At 36.5% G+C, this 17,023-nt stretch overlaps 1 protein-coding gene across 19 annotated transcripts in view; it reads left to right on the top strand.

Annotated features, from left to right (window-relative positions):
• The window catches only part of LOC137295273 (RIMS-binding protein 2-like), a 257,071-nt gene that overhangs the window by 215,980 nt on the left and 24,068 nt on the right, over positions 1–17,023 (top strand). For 17 of the 19 annotated variants that reach the window (XM_067826613.1, XM_067826653.1, XM_067826645.1 and 14 more), the window contains 5 exons: positions 3,797–3,901; positions 4,517–4,567; positions 5,339–5,579; positions 7,855–7,941; positions 15,035–15,193. In XM_067826613.1, the coding sequence (XP_067682714.1) occupies positions 3,797–3,901; positions 4,517–4,567; positions 5,339–5,579; positions 7,855–7,941; positions 15,035–15,193 (643 nt within the window). The remainder of the gene's footprint in view (positions 1–3,796; positions 3,902–4,516; positions 4,568–5,338; positions 5,580–7,854; positions 7,942–15,034; positions 15,194–17,023) is intronic. The other 2 variants (XM_067826618.1, XM_067826658.1) reach the window with 2 other exon arrangements.

Here is a 17,023-nt window from a genome sequence, read left to right as displayed (position 1 = left end):
TGAATACTGACACAAGTTACAAGTCTTAAGTGATTGGCAGCCTTTGTCTACTTGGCATCGAGCCGGAGTGGAAGCACTTGCTTCATGGAAAGGTCATATTTCTTTAACCCCAGGAGTGTCTGTGTTAGCTTGGGGACGTTGGTCTGCTGCTTCTCTACATCTTAGTGGCAATTGTTACTTGAAAGAAATGGCAATAGTTTTCTGTTAATTAGAGTCAGAGGACCATTTTCTCGGGAAGGCCATTGCCACCTGATTCTGTTGGAGCGTTATTAGCTTGGGGATGCCATCATGTTGAGTCATCGTTATGTCAGTGGTGGATTATCAGATGCTGGGAGAGGTTATTGATAGCCTTGTGGCCTATAGTTGTTGCCTGTCATTGTGAAGACCAAGGTTCAACTCCCCATCACCATACAGTTTGTGAAACCCATTCTTGGTAATGCACACCATTAGCAGAGAGGGAGTAATTTTCACACTAGTGGAGAGAGTAAGGATCAAATTAGTGGAGAGCGTAAGGATCACATTTGTGGATAATAAGGAGTACACAGGTGGAGAGGAAGGACCATGTAAGTTGAGGGTAAGGAGTTGAAGAGAGCACAGTAAGGAGCACATTTGTGGAGAGTAAGGAGCACATTAGTGTTGAGAGTAAGGATCACATTAGGGGAGAGAGTAAGGATCATTAGTGGAAGGAGTAATGAGCACTTTAGTGGAAAGTAGGAGCACAGTGATTAGTGGAGAGTAAGGGAGTAAATTGCACATTAATTGAGAGTAAGGAGCACATTTATGCAGAGTAAGGAGCACATTAGTGGAGAGTAAATTGCACTTTACTTGAGAGTAAGGATCACAGTGGTGAGAGTAAGGACCATACTGTTGGAGAGTAAGGAGTACATTAGTAGACAGTAAGGAGCACTTTTGTGAAGAGTAAAGAACACACTAGTGGAGAGTAATGATAACATTAGTATTGAGAGTAAGGATCACATTAGGGGAGAGAGTAAGGATCATTAGGGGAGAGTAAGGAGCACTGTAGTGGAAAGAGTGGGGAGCATTTTAGTGGAAAGTAGGGAGCACTTTAGGGGAAAGAGTAAGGAGCACTTTCGTGGAAAGAGTAAGGAGCACTTTAGTGGAAAGTAAGGAGCACTTTAGTGGAAAGTAAGGAGAACAGTGATTAGTGGACATGGATAGTAAGGAACATAGTAAGGATCACATTAGTGGAGAGCAAGGATCACATTATGGGAGAGTAAGGAGCACATTAGCAGAGAAAGTAAGGACCACATTAGTGGAAGTTCATCTTCTGACAAATGCATAAAAAGTAAACATAGGAAAAGCATCTCTATTTACTCATAAGGATGTGTTTTATTTACTGAAGAAACATGGGGAAGCATGTCCGTTATTGTGTAGGTGAACATATTGAATCTTATCATGAGAATAGTGATTGAGTGAGTATGTATTTGCTGCTTTTAGGTATTTTCCAGCAATATTATGGTGGAGGAACTGGACATGATCTACAGACAAATGTGGATAGCAAACATTTCATTAGGCTACCTCACCACTGTTGAGGTTATGCAGATGGTAGGGGTGGGGTGAGATGAGGTGAGGTTAGGTGAAATTAGGTGAAATTAGGTTTAACATGGCATTCAAGATTCTTACAATTAAATATCTGACTTGTACTTGTTTCACCCTTTATTGCCAAGCACCAGGTAAGGTAACTACAAGTCCCATCTCGTAATGTTGTCTTGTATGATGAGGCCAATGATGGCCCAACATATTCCACAGCTTGTTTCATTTGTTTGTTGTTTAATGCCCAACAATATTCCAGCTTATGGCTGCGGTCTGTAGATAATCATGTTTGGACAGACAGTCCACTGGTCGACAGCATGAGCACACAGTTGGGATACAAGCCTGACCACCTCATACCGTTAGTTGCTTCTAATGACAAGCATGGGTTACTGAAGACCAATTCTAACCAGGATCTATAGGAGTACATGACCAACATGGCCAGAGAGGTTGTGAAATTACACAGAGATGGAAGAGAAAACATGACAGGGTTGTTGTGGGGGAAAGAGATGTTGATAAATGACAAAACCATGATGTTCATGTTAGCATACGTGATCAACCAAGCTTTTGCTAACCTCTGATTTCATCTTCCTTCTCGGCTGTGTGCTAAGAAAGTGAGTCAGTTTCAGGCCATGAGATAAAATTACAGGAGGTGGGCGTGCAGCTTGCATGTTGTCCGCTGTATTGTGATTGTAACATTTGCCACAACAATAAATCTGAGGCTGGAGACTTTGCAGTGTTCTGCAGTGTTGTTCAGTTGATGGCTGCCATGGTTTATGATGCCATAGCTGAAGATTCTCTAATTTGTTACATTATCATTGTATTATCACATGAGATGGGAAGGGGTCATTAAAAAATGTTGCATGTAGATGGAGGGGAAGGTTGTGAGATCAGAATAACACAACACAACATAACATAACATCCTTGGAACAGTCTCATCTCCCCCTTCAAAAATAAAACAAGCATGATGCATGCATACATGCACTCCGGCATACATAATAATTAATACTTCATTAACATAGTCTCTAAAATCCATCTGACAAGTTGCACACTGGATGCTGTAATCAGAATCTGATTAATTATTACCCCAGATAACCCAAGCTGCCTGTGAGGCGCTAGAAGGTTATAGTGACATGACTTTATCCCACCGGGTACCCATTTTCTGTTGAGTGAACAGAGGCAAGTTTAACAAATTCTCTTGCCTAAAGTGAGACCACATGTGTCACATGTACTTTGTTTTAGGACAGGACTGAAGTCCATAGAAAATCTCAAGAGTCAAGCTGCCAAACATGGTCACCCTTCCATGGACTTTCTGTGCTCCATGTTGCTTAATTTCAACAGATTTATGACCTGAGCTCTATGCGCGCGCGCACGCACGCACGCACACACACACAGTGTGAGATACAATCAGCCTGGAAGTCTTTGTCAGTGTAGAATGATCACCTTTCTCAATCCCAAATAACAAAACCATTGCATTTTGAATTCTGAAGAACTTAATTTTCCTTTTTTCTCTGCAAACTAGACCCATCTGTATGAGAACACCTTGTATAATCTCTACGTCATGGTGATTCATAAACACATGCTCTGTCATTCTATCACATGGTGCCACTCACTGGATTGTCTGGTTCAGACCCCATTTGTTACAGTTTTAATACTGCTGAAACAAATATCTGCTGCGGATGTGGTCACAGTTGTATAGTCAACTCTGCTTTTGGCAGAGGGTATTTATGATCATGGACAGACACTGTTTTGTTGCTTCTATTTCTATTGTTTGATACCATGGAACTATTTAAAGTCATCTATTAAGGATAGTATTTAAGGTCATTGATTGGAATTTAGAAGTAATACACATAAAAGAGAACATTGCTTATGATGAACACAAACTTTTGGAGCATATCCTTACTTCATCAAGTGAATCAAATCTTGGAAGTGGATATCGATATACACAGCAGTGATCAGATGACAATGGTGGACACATAGCAAGGGAATTGAGTAGTTAGTGCTACTGATTTGAAAGGCATTTGAAGAATAGAAACTAGGAGTTAATCCAGGAGTAGACAGGAGCTTGGAATTCGCCTTCTCTGCTTATCTCCCTTAATTTTACAGGAACAGGAAATTACTGAAATTATCTCCCTTATTTTGCAGTAACATTAATTCACTGACTTGTCTTGCTTCACTTCACAGAACAGAAGCACATTGATATGTCCCCTTAAAACTCACTGACTTATCTCCCCTTTCATTACAGGATCTCCAGCAATCCTCAGAACAGCTTCACCAGTTGGACAATGACTATCAGGAAGCACTCCGAAAACTTGAGCACAAACAGAGTGAGATTGACCGGTTGCATGAGGTAGAGAGAACTTTTCTAAAATGTCAGCTGCTCAGAAACAGTACGAGGGGACCCCCTCTCAACCATTATTTTGTATGAGGCCAAACCAATTTTATTTCTTGTTTTACAGATCTGCAGGTCATTATTTTTCAAGAGTAAGAAAAGAGATAATGTAAATGTATTTTCCCTGCTCAAAAAATAGTCCTAATGTTTTTATTGGTCAAAAATGTACTTGTAATGAACTCACAAGGAAATGTCTTTTCAGTTATTTTTTGCCCACATGCACTTCATAAGTTGCCAAAAGCAAAAATACTTTTATTATATAGAAAGAATATTACTTTGACTGGTGATTTTATTTTTATTTTTTCCCCCTGCCTTTAGGTTTTCTGAGGACAGAAATCTGTAAAAGAAGAAATAGAATTGGTCTGACCTAAAAGTAACTTTTGGCAACAGGAATCCTGCACATCATTTAGCAGGAAAATCATTCTCTATAACAATAGGACCAAATTCATCAGTTTGAAAATTTTCTTAATTGCCCTCTGATGAGTCACTAAGAGGTACCATGGTCCATTTTGTGGAGTTGTGTCCCTTACTTGTAGCAGGATCTCATCAGCCACTCACTTTTTTCTGTTACAGTCACAGGAAGAGGCAAAAATAGAACACGAGACAGCAGTGAGGGAGCTCCAGGTAAGACTTGTCTCTTATCCCCAGCGGATTTAAGAAAATACATCATGATAACCTTATTGGTGGGGTGGGTAATGGTAGGAGCAGTTCTGGCTGAATCAGTTTACCATCCAGACAATTGATTTTGGACATACATATTCCCCCTTTGATGTGTTCTTTCACTGAGTATCAATCTAATACTATTACTGGACTAATCACTTATAAAGAATCATGAAGTCGGATATGTATTTAAACGGATGTTAAATGTCTCTGGTTTCAAATTGGTCTTCAGTAACCCATGCTTGTCAAAAGATTCGAATAATGGGATTGGGTGCTTTGCTACCTTGGTTGACACATGTCATCATAGTAAGTGAGCGAGTAAATTTAGTTTCACGCCACACTCAGCAATATTCAGGGCAGCGGCCTGTAAATAATCACGTCTGGACGTGACAATCCAGTGATCAACATCATGAGCAGCAATCTGAGCAACTGGGAACCGATGACATGTGGCAACCAAGTCAGCAAGTCTGACCACCCGATCCAGTTAGTCGCATGTTACGACAAGCAGAGTCGCCTTTTATGGCAAGCATGGGTTGCTGAAGGCCTATTCTACTCTGGACCTTCATGGGTCTAGGCCATCATATCCCAGTTGCATAGATTGATGCTGTTGATCACTGGATTGTCTTATCCAGACTTTATTATTTACAGACCGCTGCCATATAGCTGGAATATTACTGACTGTGGCATTAAACGACAAACCAAACAGCTGACAAGAATGAATGCTCTGTATTTCAGATCAGAATACAGGACCTTGAGCAGCAGTGTCAAGTGCATGAGCACCGACAAGCAGACCTAAAGGCAGAACTAACCGCACTAAAAGAGGAAGCACTGCACCACAGAGCTTTAACTACTTCCACAGAAATACAGACTGAGAAACCACAACATACATCTACTGGTACTGATGCTCTCCCCTTGTTGCCTAGCAACAGTTATAATCGAAGATCTTCCTCCAATCAAAATGGTCACCCAGTAGAGGGTTTGTGGTGTTTTTCAGCTTTTTCCTTTAGTTACATCTTCTCCAGACAAGGGTGGCATCAATGGTTATCTGGCGCTATTTTTGTAGAATTTGGTTCATGAATGTCTTCAGGTTGTGATAAGTAGCGTTGTGATGCAAATTACGTAATATTTCCAGCGAGAACTTGCACCAGGTAAGATGTGTAGATCGTTTTTTTACCAAAATCCTCAGAAAATGTTTATGAAATTCCTGGCAAATCATTTCTTGCCAATACCAGAAGTCTGTGTTTAACAAGATCTGTGTTGAGATGGATGGTCACTGTGTCTGGAGAAGACTTTGTTTACAGCTCGATTCTCTCTGTTTCCCTTGACCATGCTTTCTGAAAGAAGCAATTAATTCCACATGTATAACATGCAAAGAAAAATACTGCTATATAAAAACATAATGTATACAAGTTGCATATTACCAGTATTAAAGTAATTCATTCTTAAAATAGAAGCGGTGGGATAGCCTTGTGGTTGAAGCACTTGCTCATCATGCCAAAGACCTGAGTTTGAGCTCACATATGGGTACAGTGTGTGAAGCCCATTCCTTTTTCACCCCCCAGAGATTCGGCATCAGTTTACAGTAATAATAATCATATACGTTTGCTTCAGTGTAACTATGGCAACAAAGAATTTTTTTCTTAGAATTAGGCCAAAATGAGCATGAAACTAAGCAAACAAAAATAGTACCATAAATGGTATTTATTCAGGATGGTTTGAATATCAAGAAGCTTATTCGGTTTTCATATAAAAAATCAATTTGTCATCAAAAGCTTTGACATTAAGGCAGTGAAGAAAGATATTTTGACATTTGTAGGTTAATTCCGATCATTCTGCTGTGGCATTTTAATAACTTCTTGACTGTAAAGACTAATATTAGTAAGGATTTGTTGTACTGTATTTGGACATGATTAATAGATTCTACCAAATAGCTTGTCAGTTCACAGTGTTGTATTACACTCATCAGCTGCAACATGTTGGCCACCCATAGCATATATACAGAAAGTGTGGGAGTTTCAATTTAAGCTCATTTGAACTTACTGTACAGTGACATTTGGATATATTTCTTCAATCTATTATTGGTTAAGCTTTGTTGTAAACAATCTGGACAATATATATAAATTACACAAAATTACTAAGTTATGTCTTTGACATTTGATGCACCTTTGGCATGTTTCAAATTAAACTTCTTACTGCATCATACTGTATAAATAAAAAACAAAATAAACAGTTTGCATTGATCATTTGTAGCTCTGTGAATTTGCTTTTGGAAAAAAGGTTTCTGAAAAAGGGTGGGTGGATGTTTTTTATTAATTCTTGGTAAAACTGAAAACACAGTCAGTTGCACCCATTAGCGTCATTTATTTACAGGGATGGTGGGGTAGCCTAGTGGTTAAAGCATTTGCTCATCATACTGAGGACCCGGGTTCAATTCCCCACATGGGTACTGTGTGTGAAGCCCACCGTGATATTGCTGGAATATTACTAAAAGCGTAATTTTACTAAATATATTACTAAAACTATGCTTACTCTCTCCTTTATTTGTATAGAAGATAATGAATATTATCTGAGTTTTATTTTGTAGCAGATGTTAACATGAGGCTTCAAATGATAAAATGCCTCTGCATGTCAGTATATACATTGTAATTACATGTCAGTATATACACTGTAATTACCTAATGTTTGTCACAGAGTATCTCAAGATTACACAAAACCAATTTTCCCTCTGACTTTTGTAAAAATGTTTGGTGTTTATAAAAATTAAGATATCAACAGCTATTACATATACATGTGTGCATAGTTTGGCCTTAAAGAATCAATGAAAATGTATAATATGACCACCTCATTCAGTACCTTTTCTGAATACAGGAAGATAAAGAGACATACCCCAGTTCTGCACAAAATACCTTGCACCTGAAAATATCTGTACATACAGTAAAAAGTCAGCACTGAATACTACAAAATATTGCCATTATTAATTACTTGATGTATGTACTTTTAAAAGCACAAACGGCTTACACAAAATCAGCCAATCAGAGCTTTCATATAATTCAGTCTGCACTGTAGACTCCCTATGAAAAGTGTTTGTTAAAGGATGGATTCTCATTTGGTGTGGTATAACATGTATTCAGACTAAATTTGTGAAAGACAAGTTATCAATTTGCTGTGATCTGTCATACCGATCAAACTTTATCTCTTTATCATGTTATTTTAGAATTTCTTAATTTCTTTCTTTCAAATACTTTATCTAGATCCTGTGGTTCCCTCTCATTTCTCCCTCAGTGAGTCATCTGTTGGTTATATTCCAACCTCTGAATCCAGCAAATCTCTTGACACAGGTGAGGGGATTTCTCCATGATTTTCATGGTCATTTATATTGAATTCTTTATTATGTATTAGCTATTTTGTTGGTAATGTTACATTTCAAAATTTATTTGGTTAAAGTTATGTATTTTTATTACAGAAAGAGCACAGTTTGTTTTTGCCTCATCTATGATACTGAGACATTTCCTGGTACAGTCAAATCATTGTGTCCAACTCTGATGGAAAGAATATATGGTTTTCTTGGTCCATTTAAATGTCATTTGGCTGAAATAATGCTGAATGTAGTCTTACACAGCACTAAATCAATGACATCATGTAATCCCTAGTAGACGGTCCAGTGGTTAAAGTGTTCACTTGTCACCTAAATATTCAGGTTCGACTCTCCATGGTTAAATTGTGTGTTCTTGTTGCCTATCTGTCATGGCTGAAAAATTGCTGAAGGTTTATACAAAACTCAACTAATTTTTTGTACTATTTACTATATAGATATAATTTTATGCATAATTATTAAAAACAATGCAAAACCGCAGCAACGACCATTATGTGGTATTTTCAGCACTTGCAAAATACAATGTTGCATCCAGATGGCAGAAGGAAGCCTTACCTCAAACTGATAATTCAAGAATTCTGTTTTTCAGTTCTGATTTTGTGTTTGTTTGTTTGTTTTTACACTATACTCAGCAATATTCTAGCTATGATCAGTGATCTCAAAATAATCATGTCAGAACCAGACAATTCAGTGATCATTGATGCAACTGGGATATGGTCAAACCCGGCATTTTATCATTTGTTCTTTGGCAGCATGTCTAATGGCATTGTGGACATTGCTGCCAATCAAAACTTCATCTTTTGGATTTGTTGCTAAATTGTACACAAAAATTTTCTGTGATTATGAAATCCCCCATAATGTAATGTGGATCTAGGTCAGGATAAGTTCAATGTTGTAACAACCTTGAGGTGAGATTTAACGGATCACAAGCTCATCTTGGTGACTTGGCTGACACCCTCATTGTGGACTGTTGGTCATCATGTCAATCACAGGATACCTTCATCTCGCTGGAATGCTGACATGCTGTGAATCAAACCAAAACTTACACCAGTTTTGAATGAAATGAAAAAAAATGTATTTGAAAAGTTCATTTAGGATTTTGTGAAACGGAGGATTAAAAGGCAAGATGTAATTATCCTCATTTGACTTGTTGAGTCTGAAAATTCTCTACTTTACAACAATACCTTCAAAAGATCACTGGGTAAACTATTTAGGAGTTACTGTTTGTTTTTAAATAAAAATATGCCATATCTGGATGCAACTTGAAAATAATGTTACACATTTTGTATTGCTTATGAACACCGTTTGCTAAATTTACTGTTTTAAACCATTATGTTTTCTTCACAATAAGCAGTGTTAGACAATAATGCACCAGTTAAATAAAAAAACAAGTCAATATTGCTGTTCATCTGATACACTTTGGACAGTAATACCACACTGGCAGACTACATGTTTGGAGACTTTTAGATTCTATGTTATGTTTGTTACAGTTCAGCTTTTAGCTAGAGCTTCTAGAAAGTTCTATGCATCTTGTTATGTTTGCCGAACACATCTGCAGGTCCTTTTATTTGATATTCTATGTAGGCAGCTTTTAGAGTGATGATTTTAAATGTAAGAAAGTTAATCTCACTTCATTCTTACGCATAACTATTGAAATATTTGTCCATAAAGTAGTATGTTTTCTTTTTACAATGACAATATTACTTGAAGAAATTTCTAAATACAGTCTGGCCGCGTTAGTCCGGACCCCGACTATCCGATTCCTGTGATATCCGGACAATAACTAGCTGTAACCAATCTTGTTTGCTATGTAAACTCATTACCTGTTGATTCATTAATCTGGTGCTTCATTCTCTGTATCCAGACGTTAATTAGCGGTAACAGATTAGCTAATTACACATATTTTTTACTTCATTAATCTGGCGGTACATCAAAAAGGTTCAGATAACCCCCTCACACTGTCAGCCCCATTCAGTGGTAATTGTTAAGTGACACTTCCAAGTTGAACATGTCGTTAGTTTGTGATTTTGATCAATTAGTAGGTCTCACTTTTGGTTACTTTGAGTAATGCCTGTCATGCTTACTTGCTGTATAAAACACTGATCGTGTCAAAATGAGATCAGGTGCACATGACACCTGTCAGTCATAATGGCAAGTCCTGCCCCTATGCGTAAAAGACAAATTACTCCAGCACAAAAAAGGAGACATTTGTAGATACAAAGAGAAAAACCCTAAAGCCAGTTTCAATCTTATGTGTAAACATATTGGTCATGAATTTGGACATTCTATCAGCGAGAACACAGTTTTGGACATTTGGCGTACTAGGGAGAAATGGTTAAACATTGCTGAAGATTCGGCTTCCTTATCTTGGGCAAGAAATGCGAAACACCAAAAACTAGAGGAGGCTCTTTATGTTTGGACCAATGAAATGACCAGTAAAAACGCCTCAGTCAGTGATGATAGTCTGCTAGAATAGGCAAAGGAATTTGGTAACAAAATGGACATTCATGACTTTGGCTACTCACGTGGGTGGCTTTACCGCTTCAAATCTCGTCATTCAATTTCAAAACAGGGCGAAGCAGCTAGTGCAGATAAAACAGCGGTAATTCGTGGTCGAGAGGACCTGAAATCCATTCTTAAAGATTGTAACAAAGAAGACATCTTCAACATAGACAAGACGTGGTTGTTTTATAAACTGGGACCAAATCACACACTGGCAAACAAGAAAATGCCTGTCACAAAGAAATTAAAAGAAAGAATCACCATCACATTGTGTGCAAATGCAGCTGGATCAGTCAAAATTAAGCCGTTTGTCATCACAAATTCGAGACATCCCAGATGTTTTGGAAGAGACTTTAATCCAGAAATGTATGTCTGATGTCTGTTTAACAAGAAAGCATTGATGACATCGGATATTGATGACAGACAGATGCGATCACATGGTGAACACATGATCTTACTTTGTGACAATGCTGCCAGTCACAAGTGTGCCAATGTCAAACTGACCAACATGAAAGTTCATTTCTTGCCCCCAAACACCACATCGCGCATTCAGCCAATGGATGCTGGCATCATAAGAAGTTTCAAGGACCACTACAAGTTTCAGTAGTCCGTACGTTTCACTGTCCAAATGTTTTTGATAAACAAACAGAAATGTCTGGATTAATGCAGCCTGACTGTATTCACATTTTTATAAATATTTTAATGTCATTTGAAAAAAAGAGTATGTACACAATAGTAAAAATGAATTAAATCAACTAGAAGAGAGATGTTACTTAACTGATCAGAAAATTAACACTTCAGCTGAAATTTCATTTTAGGTCTTCCAAGTTGTCAAACCTTTACCCCAGTTTTCTGTCCCTCAAATTAACTTTTGTCATGTGCTGTTAATGCACCTCAGATAGATCTTATAATAACATTTCCATGCTATAGATCTGTTCCAAGGAAGATAATAATTGGTAGTCATTTTGATTGTATGTGACGTCAGTAAAGTTCCACGTCTATTTGGTGAAGTAATCATTTGTTCTGAAGCTATCACCGAAGAAGAATCCATTTTGGTTCGTCGAAAATAAGACCACGCCATCTTGTGGGTGTTGATCTCTGATGGCTGTGTCCATGGTTCTTCTCTGGGCAGTGAAACATGCAACCTTTTCCATTACAGAAGCTCATAAAAAATGGCGAGACCATGACAGATTATTATTAGACCTTGTAAAGGTTTCTAAATTATGAAGCCTAGTTATCTCTGCTACAATATAGGCTTGCAACATGAACCTGTGTCCGTAATGATGTAGGGTATTTCTGTATGATAAATAGTATTAGATTAGTGGCATGTGTCTTCATTTAGTGATCAGGGTCCATAGATGTAATGTATTAATTGACAGAAAGATGGTAATATTCTGTAAAAGGCCACTGGCCCAAAATATATGTATTTATATGTGATCATAAGGTTAAATCAATTTCATTCATAGTCTGTTTTGTCTTTTTTGTTTCTTTTCATTCTTCAATATGTTATCAGTTAGTAATTAATAGTAGTTAATTAATTAATTATCATTCTGTTGCCTGACATATCTGTACAATCAAGAACCATTGAAAGGGACAAGTCAGATTAAAATTCAAATTTAAGTACTTATCTTGTATGATTTGTATTGTAGATGTTTTTATTAAAATAGGGAATCTTTTAAATTCTGAGTTAATAACAACTGAAAGTAAAGAAGTATCTTTTGGAAATCATAAGTAAAGAAAATACTTATGATCGATATAGCTAGAATATGCTTTAACAAATGGTCCATGTTAATATCGATAAAGGAAGAAAAACTTAAAACTTTAGACTGTGCTTGGCCAGTCATCCAACATTCTAGGTACCAAATATTGTACATTGTTTAATGAAATAGGTACCAAATATTGTACATTGTTTAATGGAATAATGATCATCAGTTTGGTGATGGATTCAGCTTAAAATAAAAGTGACACGATTCATTTTGTGATCAGCTTCTAAGTTTTCCTTTGGACTGATGAGAAACATTATCTCATTTATCTTAAAAACCTGTTACTGTGATAACATGGTAATACAGACTAAGGAAAGCATCATAAGGGGCCTTAAGACCATGGGTGCGTTGCAAGCTGGAAATCGCTTACGGTAAGCAAATGAATCACTTATTGCGGACCTGCAGCAGCTCAAAGTGTTTCTCACTCTTCCAAAACTGGTGAAGTGATTACTGTTTGCTGGTCTGGCCCAAATAAAGAACATATTAGAAGAGTCTTGATGACGAGTAATGAATTCATGATTGTTGATGATGTCATTGAAACTGTGGAAGAATCTGTTAATGATGGGATGTAAGCTGTCTCAGCCAATTAGCCAGTCAAACAATTCTTGTTCAGCCATCAAATTCAAATTTCCCTAAGCTGCCATTTTGGTTTGAGGACAAGTCGACCTCATCCAGCCATTGGTGTGATTGCAAGCAGCTGAAAGTTAGTGCTCCATTGTCAGGCGAATCGCTGTACATCATTTGCAAGCGATTGGTTGTTTGCAACGCACCCAATGCTAGTTGAACATCCTCATTGCCTGCTTCAGTTCTCAGTAAAGCATTTTTTGTTTTATAATAGATTAAAAGTTAAATATGTAATTTACTCTGGCAGAATAATTTAAATTCCAATTACAGTCTTAATGTATCATGTAATACAATGCTTGATCATTGCATGCATTAAAAACTTTTAAAAATGTATTTTGACGTTTTATGTGAACTTTTATGTAAAAGTGAGATCAATGTTATGAGGAGAGTATTTGATTTCTGAAAGATATTGAAGTGAACTCTTATCAGTGTATTCTATTTGTTTGTTTTTTGTTTTTGTCCTTTGGAGGGGGGGGGGGGGGGTCAAAATCTTATGATATCTTATGATTATCAAAGCACCCAAACCTCATGTACATCTTCATTACTAAAGTAAAAGTGTTTTCTCTATTTTGCTTCTATGCACAAATATTTCCTTAAATGTCGAATCTGAATTTACTCTCAAAGTTTATATTTGATGTGGACTGCTCCACTAACGTATGTGCATATTTTATGACCCCATCCTATTTCTAATTTTGACTAGTAGGTTAGCCTAGTAGAGCTCCCTTGTAGTAGTGAAACCTGGGTTTGATTCCCACAGGAGTAAATCCTGCTTCCAGTGTTTCCAGTGCTGGAATATTTCTAAAAACAAAATAGAATAATAGGGTAACATTTTCGTTTTAGGATTTTAAAGCAACCAAATTCTCACTTCAGTGGGTGTAAGGAAATGTTAAAATATGACAGACTGATTCACTACTGTACACAACTTACATACAAATGCTTACTTTGTGAGTACTTGCAAAGCAGGACATGCTAATATACACATTTTCATGAGTGCCGGGTGTCCTTAGCGATATTTAGCGATCCATTCCAATAATTTATGCCATTATTTTGTCTTTGAAGTTTGGCAAATAATTCAGACTGGTTATCCGATACTTTTGAAGTTAATAGTTTATAAAGAATTCATTTAGATCCTCAAATTCAGACATTTAACCATGATTAATTATTAATCATCATTAATAATAGTATCATTTTTTTTAAATTGTGGGTTTTTTTTGTGCTGTTCAGTATATATTTTGTTTAGTGAAAAACAATTCGTTGAAGTACAATGCAATTATGTTGTCAGGGCAATTAGGAATAAGTTGTTTCTTCATGAACTATATGAGGACATTTCTTGAACAAGATGTATTTTTGGCTTCCACATGTTGCAAATTTTTCCTCTAATAATTGCTTTGGATTATCAATTAAATTGTGTTGGCATCAACATAAAATAATGTGTTTCCCCTAACCGACACAAATATAATTTTGGTGTTGAGATTATCAGACTCAATAAGTTTCTGTTTCAGATGATTTTTCTTGTTTTGGTTTTATTTTCTCTTTATAACATGACTGAATTTATCAAAGCTAAATATTCCTATTTATAATTTCATAAAATTGAAATGTGTGCAAGTCCTAGTTGTTCATGACATTGCAATACACTGTAGAGAGTTGCCTCCTTTAACCATGGAATGATGATGGTTTGAAGTCTGGTTTGCTCCAAATGTTTCTATGGTTTGGCTGCACCATAACCTTGGAGTTGGCCAGAGCGGTATATGTCTGAGACAAGCGTTGTTTCAGACTTTCCTCCAGCAGTTATATGCCAGGCCATGCTAGAACTGGAATACAGTTCACATGGCATTGACCCCCAACTCACTCACTCACTCATTCATCAGATCAAGTGATTTTGAAACACATAGACTTTTGTTACACTTACGGGAAGTGTAATGCATTTTTTTAGCCTGATTCCTTCATAATTTTGGCTCTCTTTTAATCCTATAGAATTGATAGTCATTTATGTTTTTGTTGTCATTAAGAAATGTGGATTATTGCTTTAGATTAAAGCAACCATTATTTTGAAATGGATTGAAAACCTTGAGTCATAAAAATTGCTACAAACTGAGGGGCTCAGGTTAAAGGAAATACGGTAGGCGCGATTTGCTCTTACGTTTTTATACAATAATTACTCCCTATTAGGTTTCGCAGAGGAGGAATTGGATGATGATCTCAGTAGCAACAATAAGTCCTCCCCAAACAAAAGCGATTGTGAGGACCCTGAACTGAATGAAATCTCCAAAAAACTTAAAGAACTTGCTGCCTCAGATTCGGATGATGACAATCAAAAATCTCTAGAAGGTGATTGGTTGCCATTCCTGGTGCTTTTTGTAGTGGTCTGCATGTCATCACCAACGATTCTTGTCTCTCTTTACTTTTGTCCTGATTTGACTTCCTGTTTGTGTTCTTCTTCTTCTCCTTCTGTGTAGTTTGTGATGCATACACTTAAATGTACACATAAATAGTTGTCATAGTTCTTTGATACATAAATAAACACATATATACTAGATCATTAATATGTTTCACAGAATGCTATGACCAACACATATGTATTCATTAGTCTCTGTCGATGTACAAAGTATGAATAACATTTTTAATCAGTCAATACAATTCCAGATGGAATAAACAATACACAAATAGCACAATGCATGACCATTTTTTATCAGTGTAAAATACAATTAATATACTAAAATTTGTTGCTGAATGAATATTTGCCTGGTCATTATTTGAAAATATTGAATCATCATGAGAAATCACTTGCTTAAAACTCCATCACTTCATTGACTCATTGTTTAAAGCACTACCTATCAACCCAGCAGTAAGATGGGTACCCAGAAGTATGTACAGATCTTGGAAAGTGTGTCAAGTTCCTGAGTGTGAGAATGCTTTCATTATTCTTTAAGCAGATATCAATTTGGAATGCATACCTTTTGGCATTTGCGTTGACATTAAATTGCTTTATGCTGATATTGATATATCATGCTTATCATTGTTATTCAGATTTCAACCAACTGAGCTTAAGGATTTTGTTTCTGTAGGGCCGTCGTATTCCTGGTCTAAATTATAATTATATCACTTACACATCTAGTATCCATCACAATGAGAAATTTTTAAGTATATCTTCCACACAGTATCTTGAGAAAAAAATGTTTGCCTGAAAACTAAACAATATTATTTCCTTTAACAAATTAACTAATCAAAAAATGTTTAAAAACAGAAATAATCCTAGTTGTGTGTTTTGTATCTTCTGATGATTTCCGATAGTTTTGTTGCTTCAAATGTTTCTGTAGTTTTATTTCCGTCACTTTTCCACACTAATCTTTTTAGCAGTTTTCAATTTCCGTTTTAAATCATGCACTGTTGACTTGCACGAGTTTCCCTATAACATGTAGTTATTGGTTGTCCATTTTGCTGATGATGCTGACAGTTGATTGACATGCAATTTCGTGCATGTTTCTAAATGTTTCAAGTGTGTAAAATGTTTTTCTTGATATGCAATTAGTTGCCACAACACACACCTCAAACAAATATTGTCTGCTTACAAGTGTTGTGAAGTCTCTGTTCTTTTTTTCATATGTGTCATATACTTATTGTTTGTTGGGACCATATACATAATAGTCAATTTGTTTGTTGGGACCATATGCATAATAATCAATTTCAAAGTGTTGACTTGAATTTCAATTTGGGCATTTTCGGTGCAAGGCCAAATAGGAAATACTTTTAGTTCATGCTTATGTTACTAGTTGTGGGGAAGTCATCATCATTAATGATACATTTAAACCACAGGGAAACATCACCATGTTACCCTCACAACATATTGAGTTAATTGTAGATTGACAGACATATATGTAAATTGCACCTATTTAGCTGGAGACTACCAACACTAAATGCCAAATGTAATGATTGCCATTATGCAGCTATGCACTCTGACAGTCTACGAACAAATTTTATTTGGATACCGTTTGGAGCCAATAGCTGTCAAAATATGGAAATTTGATGGAAAAGTGTCAAATTCTTGTTCTTATTGGATTATTCTGTGTCAAATATTCTGTGTGAAATCACTTTTTGTATGAAGATCTAAGAGGACAATGGCTCTGATCAACACAGGAAAGTTGAGAACAAATGTGCGAG

The sequence above is a fragment of the Haliotis asinina genome, chromosome 1 (genome assembly GCF_037392515.1).
Source record: "Haliotis asinina isolate JCU_RB_2024 chromosome 1, JCU_Hal_asi_v2, whole genome shotgun sequence".
Taxonomy (NCBI): domain Eukaryota; kingdom Metazoa; phylum Mollusca; class Gastropoda; order Lepetellida; family Haliotidae; genus Haliotis; species Haliotis asinina.
The sequence above is the reverse complement of the archived record's forward strand: the minus strand, read 5'-3'. Positions and strand labels throughout refer to the sequence as shown.